The 21,142-nt window shown below is 39.9% G+C and overlaps 1 protein-coding gene across 1 annotated transcript in view; it reads left to right on the top strand.

Annotated features, from left to right (window-relative positions):
• The window catches only part of LOC119720782 (A disintegrin and metalloproteinase with thrombospondin motifs 4-like), a 43,065-nt gene that overhangs the window by 8,603 nt on the left and 13,320 nt on the right, over window positions 1-21,142 (top strand). The window contains exons 2-6 of the mRNA XM_038190625.1: window positions 14,811-14,883; window positions 15,428-15,717; window positions 15,940-16,093; window positions 17,246-17,415; window positions 18,449-18,535. Coding sequence (XP_038046553.1) covers window positions 14,811-14,883; window positions 15,428-15,717; window positions 15,940-16,093; window positions 17,246-17,415; window positions 18,449-18,535 — 774 coding nt within the window. The remainder of the gene's footprint in view (window positions 1-14,810; window positions 14,884-15,427; window positions 15,718-15,939; window positions 16,094-17,245; window positions 17,416-18,448; window positions 18,536-21,142) is intronic.

Raw genomic sequence — 21,142 nt, 5'->3', positions numbered from 1 at the left:
CGTTTTTAATCTTTTGAAGCTTTGTGCTGGTCTTTGTTCTAATTTTTTGCTTAAGCTCGTTAAATTTTGCGAGCTCTCTCGTAATCAGTAAGAACTCTTCATGCGATATATCTCCGTCGTTGATGGCTTGAGACACGTATTCTTCAATCGTGTTAAGTTTGGAGTCTGCTAATATTTTAATCTGGTCGTGCTTTTTCAGCTTGGCGGATAATCGCCTAGACGCGATTCTAAGCAGAATATCTACACCAAAAGCGCCTATAAACGTTCCTTCTAGCACCAATCCAACGGGGGCTGATATAACACCCAAGAGAGCGGGAATACTGACAGCCCCCGCTACAGCCCCCAATCCTTCTAATCCTATCTCTACGTAATTAATAGTGTCGATCACTCTCTTTATTTTTTTATAAGTGCGCTCTCGGTGGTCTCTCTCTTTCAAGATTAAAGATCGAATCTCTTCAATCTTTTTTAGTCTGTACACTTTTGTTTCTTCGTTACTATTTAATCGGAGTACATCTCCAGAAATATCGGGGTATAACGCCTTACCATCTACACTCATGTTTTTAATATAAAAAGATTTTAAAATTAAAAGATCTCCAACTCGATAATGATACCCTCACCCTTGTTGTTGAATACCTGTCCTTTTTCACCGCTGATAGAAAATGTCAGTTTGTCGATTATACCGTTTTTAAGATTTTTGAATCCCTCGGCTCTATCAATATCGGGTTTGCGCGTAGCCACGGGTACGATTTTTAAGATGTCAGAAGGACGACCATTAAAAAAGTTTTCACTCGTACTTAATTGCGGGCAGCGAATAAACAAAAATTTAAACGGATTAACGTCGTAAGACCCCGTATACACCACTTTGGGTACCAGTCTTCCTTTGGGTAAATTGAGTAATCGAGATACTTCTCTGTTCAAGCGCAATTTGAGATTTACGTCGGTTATCACCAACGTCACCTTTTTAGATTCTCTAAATATTCGAAAACTTACCCCGGGTATAGAATTTAAAATGAAATCGAACCAATCGACGTCGTACCACCCCGGTGCTATGATGACCGAACCGGTGACTCCGAGTGGCAACGGCGCTAAATGACTCGGAGGAATAAAATCTAAATCCTCACCCGTCACGATAAGACTTCCCCTTATAATTACCCCTGCTTCCCTACTATCTCTCAACTCGCTCAACTCGCTCGCACCCATTTCTCCTTCAATAAACTTTGAAGCCAATTCCTCACCTTCAAAGATTTTTCTTTCTCTAACATATAATAATCTTACTAAAGATTGAAGCGTATTAAGTTCTAATTCAGTTTTTGGTATTTCTGAAGACATGGCGGCTAAAATCAACCCTCGCCGTTCAGCTATAATAGCTCTTTTTCTTTTGTTTGATTCTAAAACGGATTCTAGTCTATCGTCTTCGTACGCTTTTATAAGATCGTTTATAGTTTTTTGTAAAACATTTTCATCGTTAATTAAAAAGTGGTATGGTATATCGGGTAACAATCGCTCTATAAAATCTCTATCCGGCGTTCTTATGTGTACATCTGAAAGAAACTCCGCGGGTATGGGGGGAGGTTTATCTGTGGTAAACGCGGGTCTCCCATCTATTTGCGTAAACCAATCAATCTCCGTGGCGCTGGAAATATTAAAATATCCTGCGTTAAACAACACCCTTTTTACGCGTATAGATTTTTGACCGTTTAAATTATCTACGACGTCTTCTAATTTAAACGTCTGCTCATTTTGAAACAAGTGAAACGAATGCATTTATTTTAAAGTCTTTTTATATTAAAACTGAAACTAAAATAATGAGTGATTTTAAGTCGTTAAAAAAGCAGATACAATCGATAGCTGATCAGGTAACGAGACAAGTAAATCAAAATGTAGCTAAACGACAAGCTACCACCCCAGCGCATGTACTAGACAGTCCGTATCTCACTGGCGAACTCGAGATTACAGTCAACGCGTCTAACACGTTTTTAACCCCGTTTCCCGACTTAATCTCGGACTATAAAATATCTCGCCTCAATACCAACGATGCTGTACTTCGTTGGAAAATAGACCCCATGTCTTTTTATCAAAATCAGTTAAACTTTGCGATCTATTGCGCTACAACGGGCTGTGGTGTTGGAATCGATATTTTAAACTCGAACAACCGTTACGTTAAAGCCTTATTTAATTTTCATCTATACTTTACGGTGAGAAGGATATTAAACGACATGGCCGTAGCAATACCGGGAGAAGACTCGTTTGACGCTCTCAGCAACACCTATGATCGTGGAGCATTTACCAACATCTGTCAGACGTTTGCCATCGATCAAAATAAGTCTTTTAAACAGACGAGAGATCAAAAGACTTATGGCTTAGGTCGGCTTTTTCTTTGGAACGAAAAAACAAAATCATTTTTACTCTTGCCGTTAAACTATGATAAAAACACGACCACACTCGACGATTTTATCAACCCCACGGGTGATAAAAATTGGGGTTTAGACGATCCAAAAAAACACGATGCTTTTTTTAAGCATTGGAAGGGTTATCTCGAACAAGACGACATCGTCAAAATGGCTTGGTTAGATTTTATACCCGCCAAGAGTTCGTTTACCTCCGCGGGAATCATAAAGATCAACGAATCGATCAGATCTTACGTGTACGCTTTACTCGGTGCGCAGGCTCAAACAAAAACGAGCGTATTATCACCGGGCACCGGATTAGACGCTCAGAGACAATTTAACGTCATCGTTGAAGATATCATCAATGCAGTAGACGACATGGAAACGAGTATCGATCAATTTCAAGACTCTTTGCAGTATGCCAGAACGCCTTTAAATTTTGTTGTGAAACCGGGGTTGTATTTAATTCCATCGGATATGAACTTGAGGGTTGGAACGCACGACGGTTATAACAACAATCTTCAAATCGCTACCCAGAGTATGAAAACTGGTTTGGTGTTAGATTTAAACTCACAACCTCAACCGGACGACTCTTTTGATGACACCGATGACGTCGCGCCACCAACACCCCCAGAGCCTATGACGAACGATGTTGTATCACCAACACCAGCACCAACACCAGCACCAACACCAGCACCAACACCAGCACCTACACCCTCACCAACACCAGCACCTACAGTTTTAACCCAAGAACCCACGAAACTACAAACTCACCAAGACGAAAAGTTATCGTTGACGGTAGGAGTATTAGCTATCGTTGGCATGGGTATTTTAGCCTACGAGGCAACGCGATAAGTCACACTCTAATCTCACAAAAAAAAATAAGCCTTACCAACTTTGTGCTGGTAAGGCTTATTTTTTGTGTTTAAACTTGATTACAACTATTACTACCATCGTTTTTGCAGGTACGCAAACACCAAGGCTCCCACACCCAAAAACAAAGCCCACACGTGTTCGGCCAACCACGATACGGACTTACTCAGCGCGTTAAATATCCAACTGAGTACGCTGCCTATGATACCCGGCAGAGCACCCAACGCGCTCACTCCGAGTTTTTGAAGAGCAGATGCAAAATTAGCGAGTTGTTTTGAAATCCACTCTTTGATACCGCCTTTTGGTGTTGGTGTTGGTGTTGGTGCAGGTGTTGGCGATGGCGCGGGTGGGGCACCCGCACCTCTCACGCTAGCGACGATGCTACTCACTATCGTGCTGATGGCTAAACTCAAAGCGGCTAAAATACTCACTACGGTCACACCTTGTTCTCTAAACAGAGTTCTAATCTTTTCCGCCAGAGTCGTGTCGTCGCCTAATATTTTATTAATCGTTTCTTTGATTCTAGCGATCTGACTTTTGAGCCCTCGTTCGTTGGTTTTTGCAGCTTCTAATCTGGCGGATCTTTCAGCGTCTAAGTCGCTCAATTTATCGTTTAACTCTCGTCGTTCTTCTTCGCTGATCCTATGATCACCTAATTCATGTTCGGCATCAAATATCTCTTGGTCTAGTTCTGCGAGACGCGCTAAATTAAGTTCGAGGTTACCTCTCAACGTCTGAAGACTTTTGTCTAAACCCTGGAGTTCTCTGTAATTTAATCCTTCTGTTTGAGCGCCGGTGTCGCGTTGTAAATCGTCTATAATCTCGGTTACCTCATCGGTGGCTCTGGGTAGTTCTGTCAAGGGGATACTCTCGGGTTGTACTTTTTCGAGTTTATCTTTTAGTTTGGCAAGTAGTGTTGGTTTATAGTCAGCGATTTTGAGGGTGTCGCGAATAAATGCGGTACCATATTTACTTTGTAAGGTACTTAATTTGTAATATATTTTTTGACCACCTCGTCTATAAGATAATGGTTCTCGACCTTTATATGTTTTAACGTATAGATTTCTGTCTTTACCAATTTCAAAATCGTTGGGGTCGATAAACGCGGGGTCTATATTATTTTTTTTGTAAAATGAATCAACATCTTCTTTTATTAGTTCTATAGATAAACTGCTTATTGTACCCGTGCCGAGGACGCTTTCTGTCTCTACCGGTGGTGTAGTAGTATCAAAGTCGTCATCTACATTGGTCTCTGCTACATCATCATCATCGTCGTAATCATCTGTTCTTTCGTAGTCTGGATCATAAAATCCTCCCTCATCCATTTATTTAATAAACCTATTTAAATTATACCGTTTTCATTATACTGCCCGGTAGTATACCCTGGGTCACCAACCAATTTTGCGTGGCCAGAGCTCCACTTATAATACCCGTCAATTTACCCGCATCTTCTACGCTTAGTTTGCTTAAATCCGGCGCTTTCATTTTGAGTAGTTTATTTCCTACCATGGCGTATCCCATCGAAAGACCCGATATGACGGCTCCGTGATAAATCGTATTAGCTATTCCGTTGGTGTCAAAGTTACTCATCGTTTTTAATATAACAATTTTTAAATTGCTGGTTTATTCCATGTCTAGCGTTTTGGGGGCGCTGGGTGTAGTGGGTTGTGTGACTACCGGCACTGGCTGTACTACCGGCGCAGTTGCCTTACTTTTTAGTACCAGCAGCCCCACTCCTATTATGGACGCTATTGCACCCCACATCGCCCAAGAGTTGTAGTCTGGTGAGCTCGTAGCTTCGTCCGATGTTACGTCCATTTTTGCTAATTTTAATTTCATCTGTCTATTGTGCTCGGCTAAAGCTTTACCCTGCTGTATTCGTTTAGGATTTTTAGTCTTGGTCACTCTCGTTACCGACGGTGATGACGTTGTTTTTATCGGTTGAGGCGTCTCTGTCTCTGCTGGTTGAGCTGTGATCGCTGCTTTCTGATCTTCCATTTATTATATTAGGTTTATTAAATTTTAAATGTTTTGTTGTGATTATCGTAGCAACTAGGGGTGATATAAAAGTTCCGTACTTGTAACAAACGTCGCTCAACATACCAGCCATACTCGCGCTTATAATAGGATCGGAACTCAAGTCGTTGGTGAGTTCTTCTTCAGAATCTATAGTGACGTTATATCCTAAAACTTGTACGGGTGTAACCACAGCTAACACTCTCGAAAATAGACTTAAAGTGTATTTACCAACAGTTTGAACAATTTCATTTCCAAATTTAGTTTCGTACAGATGATACAGCTTTTCGAGTTCTTTACTGTCAAGAGCTTCGATATGTTTAACGGTGTATTCCTTTCCCAAGTACTTTCTAGAGTTTCCGGCTGCTACGACACCGCACAAACGATCTTTATGTTCTGCGTTGTGATCTTGTTCGTTCGTTAAAGTCAGTTTTAGGTCCTCCATTTAATTAGAAACGAATTTAATTTTGTTGTAGCTTTTGCAACTTTGTTACAAAGGCAAAGATATTCGTAGGTGTAAAACGATAGATTAAGCGATATGACGATAATAGCCAAAAACTGCAAATACTCAAATATTGCTATCATTTATTAACAACAAAATATAATTTTGTTGATGTTTGTTGATCAGCAAATTGTAATGCTTGTGTAGCTTGTTGAGTAGGTTGTTACTCACCTAGTTATTAATTGCTACTCACCTAGTTATTAATTGTTACTAACCTAGTTATTAATTGTTACTCACCTAGTTATTAATTGTTACTAACCTAGTTATTAATTGTTACTCACCTAGCTACTCAAGTAGCTCGTAACTAACTGGAGGTTCGGTGTATACGACCAATTTACTATATTTCACATCTCTCAAACGTCGTTTTATATAATCTCGTTCTTCAATGGGTACGACGTCATTTTCGTCTAACGCTTGATCAAACGATGTTTTATCTTTGCAGTAAAATAACGCCAACCAAGCCGTGTTTTCTCTATAATCTTTTAAAACGCTGTTGTACTTTTGGGTCAGTAACCAACAGCTGTGATTTATGTGTCTTCCGCTAAACGCCATCTTGCTTAGCGCGCACGTCTTTTTACGATATTTAATCTCTTGATCCGAAGAGCAATCGTCCACGATAAACAGCGTGGCAACACCTTCGAATATTTTACTGTAAAAATCGATCGCTTCGTTGAGCGTCATCTTGTACAAATCCGGATCGCAGAGGTATACCTCGGGATCTGCTTGAATCCACTTTCTTTCGATGTACGTTTTGTTTTTAAATATGGTAGGGCAAATGATGACTATCGCTTCAAATGTATTTTTATAGTCTGACTCTAACAGATCCAAAATCCATTTGGTTTTACCCGAATTTGTTTTGCCGACGATTAAAGCGCAATGCGGTTGTGTCATTTTAACTTAACAGAGATTTAAAATTCCCGTCTTCCAAGTTCAATTGAGCATCCATGACCAAAAATACGTACATCGTGAGGTCACCTTGACTTTCGGCTTCTCTGTTAAATTGAATGTTGATGCCTCCTCCGTCTCCGAGTTTCCTACCGGATCCGTGAGCGGAATTGTCGTCGTTACTTCTAAAATCGAGCCACAGACCGTACTTGTCTTTTAGGTAGTCTCCGAGGTCAAAACCCGTCAAATTTAAGTCTTTATCTACTCCGCGCCCGCTTTCGGTATCGCTGTCTCCAAAGAACTTGCTAATTTCATTCCAGTGTTGATACTGAAACATGCCTTGACTGTAGAGTTGATTGGGTTTACCTTCTACGGTCACCGATGTTTTGGTTATTTTTGGATTGTAAAATCGCTGCGGATTTTTGACCGCGGGATCTTTAAACAAAAACAAAATACCCTTGAGACTCCTGATGGGTTGATTGACGCTGACGTTCCAAAGCGTGTCCGATTTGTTGACGGATCTAACTTCTAGCGAGTAGATTTTATCAAACAGATATTGCATTAACCCCTTGTGTTTATTCCTGATGGTGATAGCTAGGTCTCTGTTGGTCACCACTTCGTATTCGAGAGACAAGTCTGAGATAGAATACATCGCCGCCGTATCTGAACTGTTGACTACTTTTTCGTGATCGTTAAACTTTATCTCGTACGTCAGAGGTTGTTTTAAACCGCTGGGGTAAAAAGGGTGATGCGAAGTCAGTATGTCAATGTCTAGGGGAATACAATATCTGTTACCATAGGCATCCGCGATAGCCTGATCTTTACCGCTGTTGGCGCCCGCGTTAGCATCTCCAGCCCCAATTCTTAGTTTAGACACGTTTTCTTTTTCTATGCCCGAGTACGCCATGTTTCGAGTTGTCGAGCTGTTGATCCAATTGTCTTTAAAGTTGTGATACACGTCGGCGTGACGATAACTTACGATTTCGTGACCTTGAAGCCTGACGCTGATTTCGCTGACTAAATTTCTGGCTAAATTGCCAAAAATGGTTCTATTGTCGTCGCTTCCACCGTCGAGTTCTAAACTAAAAGCTAGTTTACAAGTGCCGGGTACGATCACGTCGTCTACGCCCAATTGAGGAAACTTAACTCTCAGCGTTTGCCCCGCCGATATACTACTGGGATTGTGGGTAATGACCACCTCTTTTCTCTCACCCTTGATAGATCTGGGTATTTTTAATAGCCTACTGGGATTGAGCTTTTTTCCATACGCATTCATTTTATTTATACAAGTTTTAAATTTAAAGGTATCTGTAAGCCAAGAAGCCCACCAATAGCGTTCCTCCCGCGATAAACGCCAGTTCTTTTTCTATTTGTTGGTCGCTAGGCTCGTAAAAATCTTCGAGTTTGGGTTCGCGGGGTAACTCGACGTTTTCTCCGGTCATTTCGTTGTAGTAACGCAACGCTTGGTCTACGTTGGAAAATGTTTCTTTAGAGGCATTTTGTTTTCTGATACGTTCGTTGAGAAAATCGAGTCGTTTTGTTCGTTCTCGTTGCCACTGATATTTGGCGGCCGAGAGTTGTTCTGTCGCTAAATCGTGTCTCTTACGCTCTTCGCTGCCATCATCCCTTAGACTTGAAAATAAAAAGTTTGAACCCGAAAAAGCTAAGGCGTTTATGATCGCACCTCCTATCATCATAGCAACAGCTGACGCCATCTATTTAATGTATAAAGCCTTTTAAAATTATTATTATAGTAAATGATGGATAAACTTCAAAAACTGTATTATAGCCCGAGCGGTTATTGGAGAGGTGAAAGCGCCGTCGACCATTTACACGATAAAACAAAAATCGATAAAAAGGTAATCAGGGATTGGCTTAAAAAACAAGCGATCTGGCAAATTTATCTGCCGGGTCCTGCATATGTACCCAGGCCTACGAGTACTTCGCGAGAGTTTGAAACACCAAACGACTTTCACCAAATGGATGTGCTATACCTACCCTGGGATAAAGTAAAACGCAAGACTTATAAATACGCTTTGACGGTTGTCGACGTTGCGAGTCGATACCACGAAGCAGAACCTTTGGTTTCTAAAACGGCGGATTCCACCAAAGATGCCATCGTCAAGATTTACGCGAGATCGCCTTTGAGTTACCCTAAAACGTTGAGAGTAGATGCCGGTACCGAATTTAAAGGTGCATTTAAAAAATGGATGGCTTCAAAAAACGTCGAGATTATCGTAGGTGAACCAGGAAACCACCGATCGCAGGGTATCGTAGAAAGATTTAACCGAACGCTAGCCGAGAGACTGTTTGGTCATCAGTACGCTCAAGAAATGTTAAATCCCGAGAGTAGAAACACGCAATGGGTCGAGCGATTACCCAGCGTGGTCAAGGCAATAAATGACGAAACGACGAGATTAATAGCTAAAGCACCGTCAGAGGCGGTTAAACTTGAACAGGTCCGGCAATCGCCGGCTAACCCCGTTAAAACAAAAGAGCAACAATTACCGCAAGATGCCATGGTTAGATATTTATATTACCCGGGCGAGCAAGAGGGTGGAACCTCGAAAAGAGCCACGGATCCCATTTGGAGCGTAGACATCTTCAACGTGGAAAAAAGAACGAGTCAATTTAAAATGATTAACGGTAAAAAAGTCACGACGGGTCCTACTCTTTATTACCTTCAAAACGGCCCAAAAAGGAGTTTTGTGAGACAAGAGCTTCAAGTCGTACCCGAGGACACGCAATTACCGCCGTAGTGACCAAAAGCCAGCGTGTTTATACCGTCCGGTAAAATGTACCTCTTTGTGTCCAACGGGCTCAACGATAGTTTATTTTGAGATACGGTGTAAAGGATGTGATTTTCCGACCTAATGTGAGTCATGGTTTCATAATGAGATTTCTTGTTTAAGATGCAGTCGTAATAGTGTCGGTGTTTTAATTTCTTAGAGGTGACCGATTTTGTGACACCCTTGGCTTTTTTCAGGTTGATGTCAGCGGTTAAAATGGAGTACATTTTAGGTCTTATACAAACAACTTCTTTGACTATTTTACCTCCAAACTCGTCTTTAAATTTACCGATCACTTTCTTATTGGTTGGGTCGTACAAAGGATGATCCGTCGGATAATTCGAAAGGTCGTATTGTTGCCCGTTTTGCTGCATATCTTTGTATACGTCGTCAGTGTGCACTACGAGTACCAAACTGTCCGTATCTGTGTACATCAACCTGATTTTCTCTTTGTACTTGTCTTTCAAATGGTTGTAATAAAAATCATACATCAGCGTCTTAGATAGATCCAAGATACTCACTCCGCAATAGATTGGTTTGTTTAACACGGTTTTAGTCTTGTACTTTTCGACAAATGACAATTTGCATTCTGAAAATGACGTCGTCGTTTTGTAGCTCGGTTTCTGTATAATTTTTTGGTATTTATCTCGATCGTCATCGTTATTGTCTCTGAGCAGGTAACCGTCAATCCGGTTTCTGACGTTTTCCATCGTCTTACCAAACACGCTGTTATTCATCAGTTTAAAAAAGTCTTTCTCAAAATCAGAGGTCGCTTTTGTTCGGAGTTGCGTGTTTTTGTCTATGTAAGATGCCATCCAAGGAGCTTGTTTAAATTGCAGCACTCGATGTACCTTTTTAAGTTTCAAGCCGAGTTTGAGATACAACTGCAACGTGACGTAGTGCAAAACATATTTTTGTTTAGGATTAAGGGTACACGTTAATTTTTGCACGTTGCTACTAGGTTCGGTATCCAATAACTCGTTTTGATAATCAGACATCCATTCTTTTGGTATGACGATATTTTCTGGCGCTAGGGGATAATCGTTGTGCAGGTCGTGGAGATTATCCGGGTAATCGAGGTCTACTTCGAAGCAGTAACCGGTGTTTGACGTTTTCCTGAGAGATAATATCTTGGACTCGGTAAACGTTTTTGTAGACGCCCATTTAAAGTCTTTGTACGGCAGGTATTGACTCATGGCCCAGCCGTACAGATTGTTTGCATCGAGGTAGGTGATGTAACTCGACGGCTCGTTTGGATTATGGTCTGGTAGGTATTTGTTGTTGGCTTTGTGGTATCTCATACCACCCACGCTCGAGATACCACCTCTTTTTGCCTTTTCAAAAAATAAATGTTTGTCTACGTCTTGCAATAGTTCGAGTTTAACTTCCGAGTGTTTTAACAAGGCATCCCAAGACAATCCTGGTGCTGTATAGTAATTAGCCGGATCTAACGCGTAGTTTGTAATACACGTTTTCCTAAAGTTTTCAAATACGCATGCCAGTAATAACGTGTCGGTAGTGACGTACAAATCGTGATATTCCCCCATGTTTTTAACTTTAAACTCGTTCCACGTCAGTTTAGCTCTGTCGTAGTCTTCTCGCGATATATTTTCGTCTTTTAGGCTGCTGTAAAATTGTTCGATGGGGGTAGGCTGGTCTCTTGAAATCTATCAAACGAGTCCATGTATTCATACGGATAAACTCCTTTTTGTAACAACGAGTCGATGTTTTGACGATTAAAATGTTCTCTGAGTAGTTTAAACGACTCTCTTGGACAAGCTTTAGATAATCTATCCAACGAAGACGCCATAAAATTAAACGAGTCTATAAATCGCATATTTCCGATCAAAAACGAAATATACTTTTCCGAATTTCTAGCGATAACTTGTATTTCCTTTTCATCGTACTCTGAAATACTCTGCATGATCAAGTGAGCGTCGTAATTTTGCAGATTGTGAAAGACGACCGGTATGGGGGTAAAACCTGGTTTAACTTGTAATTTTAGATTGCAGTAGGCGTGCGCGGCACCTCTATATCTACCCGTGACGTGGCAGTGATCTCTCACCTTTCTAAATTTGTTGATTTTCTTTTTGCAGTTGAGGCATTTAGACTCTGTAAATCCATTTTTGTTTTCGTACTGATGTTCTTTTATTTGTTTTTCTGTTTTTGGTTTTTTGGGTTTCTGGCACTGACAGTTGCTCGAGTAATTGGGATAAATTGGTTTCTCGCAAATCCAACACGTGTTTGTTGTATCATGATGTTCTTTAGCTCGCTCATTAAATTTCATGGGTTGGGGTTTTTTAAATATGCAATTTATGTCACTTTGTATTTTTAACATTTTATGTACAAACGTTGATGCGGCATCTTTACCTCTATAAGTCTCTTGATACGCATTGGTGCCGTCGCATCTAACTACTACCAACGAATAACCGCTAGCTTTGTGAATGTTTGTCTTTTGCGTGTTATTCTTTTTATCGTTCGAGTTTCTTTCTAATATCGATTCAAAGTCGGCGTAAACTACAAACGGTGCTTTTTGTTTAAACCTGTAGTTTTTAAATTCTAATATTGGCACATCGTTTTCGTCGACTATCCACTCGTTATTTACATATTTTCGCTTAGCGGTAGGAAATACAATCTTTGACGGATGTGTATCTATACCGTTACAATCGGTCATGTGTCTATCTAATTTTACTTGCGTTCTATAATGACACAGGCACCTTCGACAAAAATATTTCTTACTTTTATGTTTTGTAACGTTGTAAATCAATCTCGAAAAATTATTTATCCAGCAATAGTGATGCTTGTCGCCCTCAGAAAACAAAAACAGATCGATAGGTCGTGACTCTGGTTTATAGTTTTTAGACACGTATAACGGATATATTTCCTCCTCATAACCGTATACGTTTATCGTTAAATTATTTTGTCTTTCTATCTTTGGTATCTGGTCGATCGGTGTTGGAAAATCTACGCCTTTAAATTTGAGTCCGTCGTCTTTGGTGTATACAACAGGTTCTTCTTTATGAATTTTATATTTAGGATCGTTTTTTATGTTATTTTTTACTTTATCCGTATACAACCCAAGAGCAGCTCTCAAACACCATCTCAAACACTCGTCGTCTTTGTTTTTAATGTTTATCATCGCCGTTTTCTGTTTGATACATTTTGGTAGGTCAATATAAGAACTACCTCTCACGGGGTTAAACCTGTTGATGTTGATATACAACGCCATTATCTTTTTTAAAACCCAACCCGATCCTTGATTCGTATACCTTTCATCCTTTTTAAATATCTGGTCGATGTCTTCTTTTAAAACCTGTTTTATTTGACTTTGATTTAAAACGACTCTCTGATCGGTAAAATGTGTAGCTTCGATCGTTTCGATCGTACCATCCGGTTTGGTTTTTTCGTATTTTATTTTGATTGTGAGCTCCATTTTTAAACCTCTCAGCTCTCTCAATTCTGACTTGATTTTATTTACAATTTGATCTTTGTGCGTATCAAAAAACTTGACTAAATCGTCGTTAAAAAGTCTAGGAATCAGTTCCCAGTTTCTAAAGTTATTTCTAAATCTCCTCGTCGCTCTAAACTCAGCCTCTTGAAAATATTCGGGTTGCCTAGAGTTTTGAATCGCCGAGAGTAAATCTTTTTTCAAAAATCGACCCTTATAACCCGACGGGTTATATTCCAGATCATAATCGTCTACAATCTGTTTGAGCTCATGTAGCTTCTTTTTCCTCAAGTTTCTAAATTGAGCTTCGTATTTTTTTATCCCGTTGATGTAGACTTTACGCGTAAGAGCAACATTTTGATCGTACGGTACATTATATCGCTGGACGTAATCGCGCAGCGTGGCTTTATTCCATCTAGAAAATCCCTTAACGATTGGCCTAATCATATCCATCATTTATATATATCAATATAATTTTTTTAAATTTTTTTAAGAGGTCAGACTTTTAGATTTATAAGCAATCAGACTCACCAGCTGGACAGAGAGAGATCTTCAAGACGAGAGATATTAGTCCCCGGTTTTGGCGTGGGGCTGAGACTGAGATATTGGGAGGGAGATCATTGGGAGGGGGTGGGGTGGGGGCAGAGGGTGGGGCCAGGGGTCAGAGATTATTGGAGAAGGGGGATAATGGGCGGGGTAAAGTCTGGTACCCTCCCATCTCATACTACTTCTATAGAAATGTTCTTCTGGAGACGTATACAATCTTTTGTTCCCTATTGTGTTCATTGCTCCGTAAGGTAGTAAATTCCAGTACACACCCCCACACACCCACTATTTGATTCTACGGAGGCGAAGTGTCCGGTGAAAAAAACGTGTCGACATTTCAGCACGGGTTTGCAAGTGCCCCTTTTGGGTGCTGCCCCCCCCCCCCCCCAGTTTCAAACCCGTTCCGCCGCCACTGTTTACAACAAACATTTTCTACAGATGTTTACACCATCGTCAAGATAATAGATTTAGCTTGAGAAGATCGTTTGTTTCATTGAGATAGCTTTTGAAAATCCAAAGATATGTTTGAACGGCAAAGCCAAGAAGCCACTTTCTGTGAAGCAGTTAAAATCAGTATAGTCCCAATCTAAAACCAAATCATTTTACTGTTAGTGAGTTTAACATTTTTAAGCAGAGTGTGCAATATTTATTTATATTTAATTGAACTCTTTCATTGAAGTTTTAAAAAAGTGAACCTGTCTGTACTATTAAATCGTTTCAACATAAGAACAAAACCCTATATTGTCGTTTGAATGGAATGTTTGTCTTACACCCATAGGGATAATCTTATCAAAAGAGCCATGCTGGCATTGTCTGACCTTTGAAGCACTCGCTTCCTAAAAGTGGCAGAGAATGGTGTTTTTGGCTTTGCGGTTATTCAAACATTTCTCTGGATTTTCAAAAGCAATCTTAATTAAGCAAACGGTATTCTCAAGCTAAATCTGTAACCTTGAAGATCGTGTGCTTACACGATCGTGTGCTTACACGATTTGCAGTAAATTCCGGTTGTAAATTGGCGAAAATGGCGGGGTTTACATGCGCCATTATTTTCAGGACACCCTGTATGATTTGCATTTTCATGATTATGTAACCACGTACTAAATGGGATTCAGCTTTCTGCTTTGTTCCCTGTGATTCTTTTTTAAGTGCCATGTACAGCTCACAACTCCCGTGCGGATGTGATGCACTATAAATAGAATGACCAGTCATCCATAAATTTCATTAAGAGTTACTTAATTTATTTACAAATGTGTAAAAGACACCACCCAATTATAAATGATTTTCAAAGAAAAAAGGGTGTGGTTTTTGGTGTATTAAATATACATGAAAAACACTCATATTTCTTATTTTGTTTCGCTGTATAGGTTCGTAACAAAGATCTTGAATTTGCAACGGAGGAGCTTTTTCGCTACTTCGGTGTTGAAAGCCACGAAAAAGGTATTGTGGCACAATTGATGTGGGCAACCGCGCTAAAACATCGTTTTATTTTGGTGACGTCTTTCCTAACCGAATATGACAAAATCATGATTGTCTCTCGAAACATAGAAAATATAATTATTGCCGCAAAAATATTTGCTTATACGAAGTATAATACATGTATTGGGTTTATTTGCAAAACTATTGAAGGTTGTCGCAAACTTTTGCGTCGTTTGCAAAACTATTTCGTTTCAGCATCACCATTTAGGGCCCCAACCCCCTTGCCCCCGCTCAATGTTGTCTCTCATTGCGCGGCGTGTGCTCCAATAGCTGGAGAGAACAACATTGACCGGGGGAGCAGGGGAAAGGCCAAGGAAGTGTCCCAACCACTTTGGCGGGATTGTAGCTATTAAACTCAGTATTCCACAACGCATGACCACAATGCATTCCTTTGTGCACGCTCATTACATGTTGCAATAAGTTTGAAAGGGGTATTGTTGAGAGAAGTCACCTAAGAAGGTCATAGCACTGAAGAAGATAACAATTAAATTTCCTTTCTTTGTAGCCCCGGAATATGAGATTGTGTACCCACTCGTAGTCGAAGCTGAAGGCAAGAGGAGTGTTGGCAAGGGAGCCACTGCCGCCTCATTCTTAGAACTGGAAGTCGAAGCCTTTGGAGAGACGCTTAACCTCATCGTAGACCACGACGACAGTAATTATGCCCCTGGACTCAAGGTTGAGATCTACACAGATGAAGGCATCCAGAAAGTGCCACTTCGGACTGACTGCGTCTACACAGGGAAGGTAGCCGGTGAAAAGGACTCTCTTGCATCCGTAACCGTTTGTGACGGCTTGGTAAGTCATAGGCCTAGTGCTTCGGTGAATCCCATAGCTGCCACCAAAATGTTTGAAGAAGGGTATATAGTATCATTGATTGGAATAAGTTATGATATTTCCCAAATAAATAATGAAAGGAATTATTTCAAAAGTAAACCTTGTCTGGAGCCGACACCAAAGGTCTGTTTGCATGCCTTTTATTCGGTTGTTTTATTTTCTGAATGGTGTCTTTTTTGCAAGATGGCGGTCATATTTCGCAACCATGGCCGTGGTGAGCTTTACATCGAGCCACTAGATGACGAACATGCCGTCAAGCGAGATGTTGGTCGGGGTCACCCGCACGTTGCCTATAGGAACAGACCAGTGGAAAGAGGGGCATTCTGCGAGACAGAACGTAATATAATTTATTTGATTTTGTTTTTATTGATCACACTTTTAAAACAAATTCCGCATGTAAGTCAAAACAATAAAGAACTCACATTTCTGACGCAGATCATTCATTCTGAAACTGAAAACTGGAATGCTCAACTAAAGTTGTAATGACTCGAGTCAATGACTCGACTCGAGTCCGACTCGAGTCACATTTTTTTGGCGACTCGACTCGACTCGAGTCCCGACGGGTAAATGACTCGACTCGACTCGAGTCACTGGAGCAAATGACTCGACTCGACTCGAGTCCCTCATCACAATGACTTAACTCGACTCGAGGAAGGCTAATACGACTCGAGTCCCAAAATAAAAGCAAACCTTATTTGCGAAAAATATTTGCAATGACTTACGCCGCGCCGTTCGCGTTGCCAGTTTTTGTTCACGTCACATTATGTTCGCGAATAATGTACGCTCATATACAGCGGCCGTCTGTTTTCCTTCCTCCATAGTGATACAACAAACATACACCGTGTCGCGGACTCCCACCTTGTGGTTCTATACCTGTGGCATGTAATGCTAAACCCGGAACCAGACTTAAAACGCATTTCTCAATCCGTGGTTTCATCATTGGTTTCGGGCGATTTCTTATTAAGCTCTTGGTGGAACGCTGGCTAAATTTATTTCCCGATTTTACAAAACAAAATGGATACGGACGGGCCAACCTTTTAATAATCAGAAACAGTTTTGTATAATGCAATTAGGTATTGACGTTGTCGGGGATCAGCGAACAACAAAATCTAGACCCGAAGCCAAACCAGTTATAAGACCGAGGTTTCACATCTTCTTATCTGTGACATGAGCTAGCAACTGTTGGTTGGGTACCATATAGCATACTTTATGTCTTTGGATTTTCGTAATAGACTGGTGCCTGTATTCTTTCTCACTTGTGTTTGTTGCTTTTTAGTGTAATTTATAATATAGTGTTAAAATATTTGTGACTCGAATTGACTCGACTCGTTGATCTAATGACTCTACTCGACTTAGTCACTTCTTTAAAATGACTCGACTCGAGTCACAAAAATCAGTGACTCGTTACAACTCTGCTCGTCAGTTATGACAGCTTGTCAAACTCCAAGCTTGATGCCCGACTGGTTTGTTTTTTAATTGTTCTCCTAAGCGCCACCAACTTTGCCGTTAACATTTGCCGACGAGCCGCCAGAAGCCTTGCCGATTGACACGAAGGCAACGAAATATCTGGAGCTGGCATTCATTTCCGATCCAGATTTAAATTCTCGTAAAGGGGGCACCAGCGCAACCACCACGTGCGTTAACACCCTCTTCAACGCGGTGAGTTTTCGTATGACAGTATATCAATGACAGAAACCTTGCTCAAAGCGAACATCAGACTGTTTGTTACAACTGAGAAGAATGTAGTAACCAACGAATAGCGTATCACCGACCGATAATGTCTCACACAAATTGACCGATGAAATAGCACTATAACCGATAATTTAAAAAACATTGACCGATAGTGTAGTAAATGTTGCCACACCATGGGTCAATTTATGTTACATTATCGGTTGGTGATACGTTATCCGTTGGTTACTACATTATCCGTTGTAACACCGTTATCAAACACCCTGCGAAATGATTCGGAAGAAAACTAAACCTGACGGATGTTTTGAAATAATAGGGTGCCCGCGGGCAACTTTAAACGTGCGTTAGCAACGGATTCCAGTTAGACATGTTTTGTTCCTGCATTCATATAAAGCAAAAACTTCAGCAGGATGCACCCTACCTAAACTTTGAAGCTATTGCTTCAAACGAAAACAAGTGCACAAAAGCAGTAAACCCTATACGTGCCTTTAAAACACTTTCCATTAATCAATGTGTACCTAGTGTGTCACTAAAGCATCAAATAATGTTGAAAAGCGGGAACTGTTGTGAAGAAAAAAAGGTAGGCCTAAAGTAAAAAGGTCAATTGGAAATAAGGGAAAATTGGCCTACATGTGCTTGAGCTTATGCCAGTCTTTCATACCACATTGCGATACAGATAGTGGCCTTTGTTGAGTTATTTTCCTGCGCCCATTGGCGGCGTTTAATTGGCGTCATTATCTAATCAAAATGAATTTGAAGGCCAGATGCAGTCAGTTGACCAAAAAGGTGTTGCTCGACCACTCCCCCATTATCTTTTTGCTATTACTATTTTGTCGTCACCATTTTCGCTTTATTTTGGTACTTTTGAGAAGGCTCTTCACGTTGTGCGCCTACCATTGTTGGTGATGTGCGCCTACTATTGTTGGTGATGAAAGACGCATATTTACAAGTATTCTTTAAGCGAATTTTCCTCTTTGCTTTCTCATTCTTATATATAATTAAGGTGAAAAATGTTTTGCAATTGAGTTCTCTGAGAGGAACTGGGCTGGTTCCCAGGCTGACGTACGTCAAGGTCTTTGGAGCATCTGAGGTAGGTTTATGACGTATAAGCCTATACAAGTCATGTAGTTATCACATGGAAGCGAGTCATGGAACAAATTAAAGTTGAAGTTCATACTGAAGAAGTTTATCTCTAATGAAGAATGGATTTGCTGAAGCCCATATGAAGTATTATTTTAATATTGCATCAAGTCTAACGTGTCCAGGCTACATTTATCGTTGGACTGAAACTGTGTTTCTTTGTATTGATATATTTTTGAACTTAACGAAAACAATAACGCAAGTTTTGCAAGGAAAAGTATAGTGTCTGCAACAAGTTTTTTATTTGGACTGTGGCTCACGTTTTTAACATATTCGTTTCTTGCCAATAATTTAAATATGCCCTAAAGAAAATGATAAAGACAAATGAAAGACAAGAGGTCAAGGCGTTTGTTGAGTTACAAACGCAGCGTGGTCGGGCCGACAACTATTTCATTAGACACAGCCCAGTTAAGGTATGAATAATTTTATGTCAAAACAAAGACCACGAAAATTTAACCTTTCCAGTGCAACCAATGATTTTGTTTAAAACAAAAATGTTTTAAAACAATTTTGTTTAAATATTTTTTTAATATGACGTCACATGTCACGTGATGACGTCATCGTGACGTCACTTAAATTTTCATCTATAACACATCCCGGTTTAGGTGCATACCAAGTTTCAACACAATCAGACCTGTAGTTCTGTAGATATTGGCCTTCAAAATATGCAATTTTTAATATGACGTCACATGTCACGTGATGAAGTCATCGTGACGTCACTTAAATTTTCATCTGTAACACATCCCAGTCTAAGTACATATCAACTTTCATTCCAATCGGACCTGCAGTTCTGAAGATATAGCCCAATCTGTGAGATCTAGCCGAATTCTGCTAGAAAATAGTCACAACAGAAAAATCGTATATAATGTGACGTCACGTGACTCATGATGACGTCACGATGATGTCAATGTTCGGTACACAACTTCAGCTGCTGGTCTAAAGTGTATGCCAAGTATAAAGTCAATCGAATTGATTTCAGTGCCCAAAGTGCCGGTAACAAAAAACGTGTACAAATGATATGGGCAAACATAGGGCTTTTCTGCTTATTGAGTGGTCAGGCACAACCCGACCACTGTCTAGAATTGTTCTCACAAATCTTCTTTGTTGGGTGTCAAATTACAAGCGATTTTACATGAAAAAGGGTCCAATTACTTTCACCCATAACTCTTGAACAAAATAACCAGTGATGTTTATATTCTGTAATCAGATAGACCATGAATTGATAAACATTTCTTTTTGTGTACGTTTGTGAACTCACTTAACCCTTTCTTCCGGGTCAACCGGAAGGTTAAAGTTATGTGAATTCCAAATGAAGACTTGAACCTGAAATCAAAACTAGAGTTTTGCGTTTGTTGTTACAAACGCAGAGTGGTCGGGTAGACAACTATTTTATGAAACACTGTCCAGTTAACGGGAACATGTAATAGGATTTATATGACTTAAATACATTTAAAACAGCTTTCTTGCCATGTGCAATGTAACTATGAAGTTTCCACCTCCTTTGTAGCAGTAAAAGAAAGAAATTTCAACATTTAAGCTTTTATGCTAATGAAAATGTCCATATTCATGAGCCAAAGCGTGATGTCATTCAAGGCAGAACCGAAGTGTCTTTATAGCTTTGTGTATCCAAATATATGTCAAAGTTTTCTTTATTTTCTTGGAGTAAATTCTACTTGTTATTGTTTATCATGTAAAACAGCTTATTTGGACAATCGTAGTGGCAAATATTTCTTCAAAAAAAGTTTTGTGGGTAATTTTGAAGGACTAATGTTTGTACTGTTCATAACGCACCTTTGGCAAGGAGTACCTTGTGTGACAAAAGCAAAATAGCGCCCTCTTATATATTGATGAAAGGATTTACTAATCATTGAAAAACTACCACTTTCTTGTCACTTCCAATGAAAACAAGTATTAAGATCGTATTGTTGCAACACATAGTAATGTGCATGAAAACAAGATGAGCTGAATTTCCACTGCATGTTTCCTTTAAGTTATGAATATTTTTATGTAAGAAAAAGGATTTCGAAATAAGATCATTTCCAGTAAAATCAATTATTTTTATCTGCAAGTAAAAACATACATCTTTAACGGTGTGATCAATTTCAGTAAGCATTCTATGTACACATGCAAGTTCTTTCTTGGTTGATGACGTCATTAATCAAAAACGGAAAGAGATGTTCATTGTAAAGTAAAATGACGTATGTATTCATAACAACCACCTTCCGGTTTGATGACGACACAGTATTTGGAAGCAAAGGTGAACATTGTAATGGATACCTTTTTTTGGGCTTAGATCGACATGAATCAATTGATAGAATTACATTTAAAATATGATCGTTTTCAAATTCTCATAGAAGTAACTTCCGGTCTGATGACGTCATGAATTTGAAACCTTGCCAAGTTATATGTGGTTAATCAAAGAATATCAAGGGGCGATGTGGTAAAATTTGAACGGATAGTTTTCAAATTAAAGAAAGCTCACACTATCTTCTGTGCCGCTAGGGGGGCGCCCTTTCGAAAGATGACGTCATCACACTGTTTTATTTGTCTGACATTC

The sequence above is a fragment of the Patiria miniata genome, unplaced genomic scaffold, assembly GCF_015706575.1.
Source record: "Patiria miniata isolate m_02_andy unplaced genomic scaffold, ASM1570657v1 HiC_scaffold_13, whole genome shotgun sequence".
Lineage (NCBI taxonomy): Eukaryota > Metazoa > Echinodermata > Asteroidea > Valvatida > Asterinidae > Patiria > Patiria miniata.
This window is presented reverse-complemented; position numbering and strand designations above follow the sequence as displayed.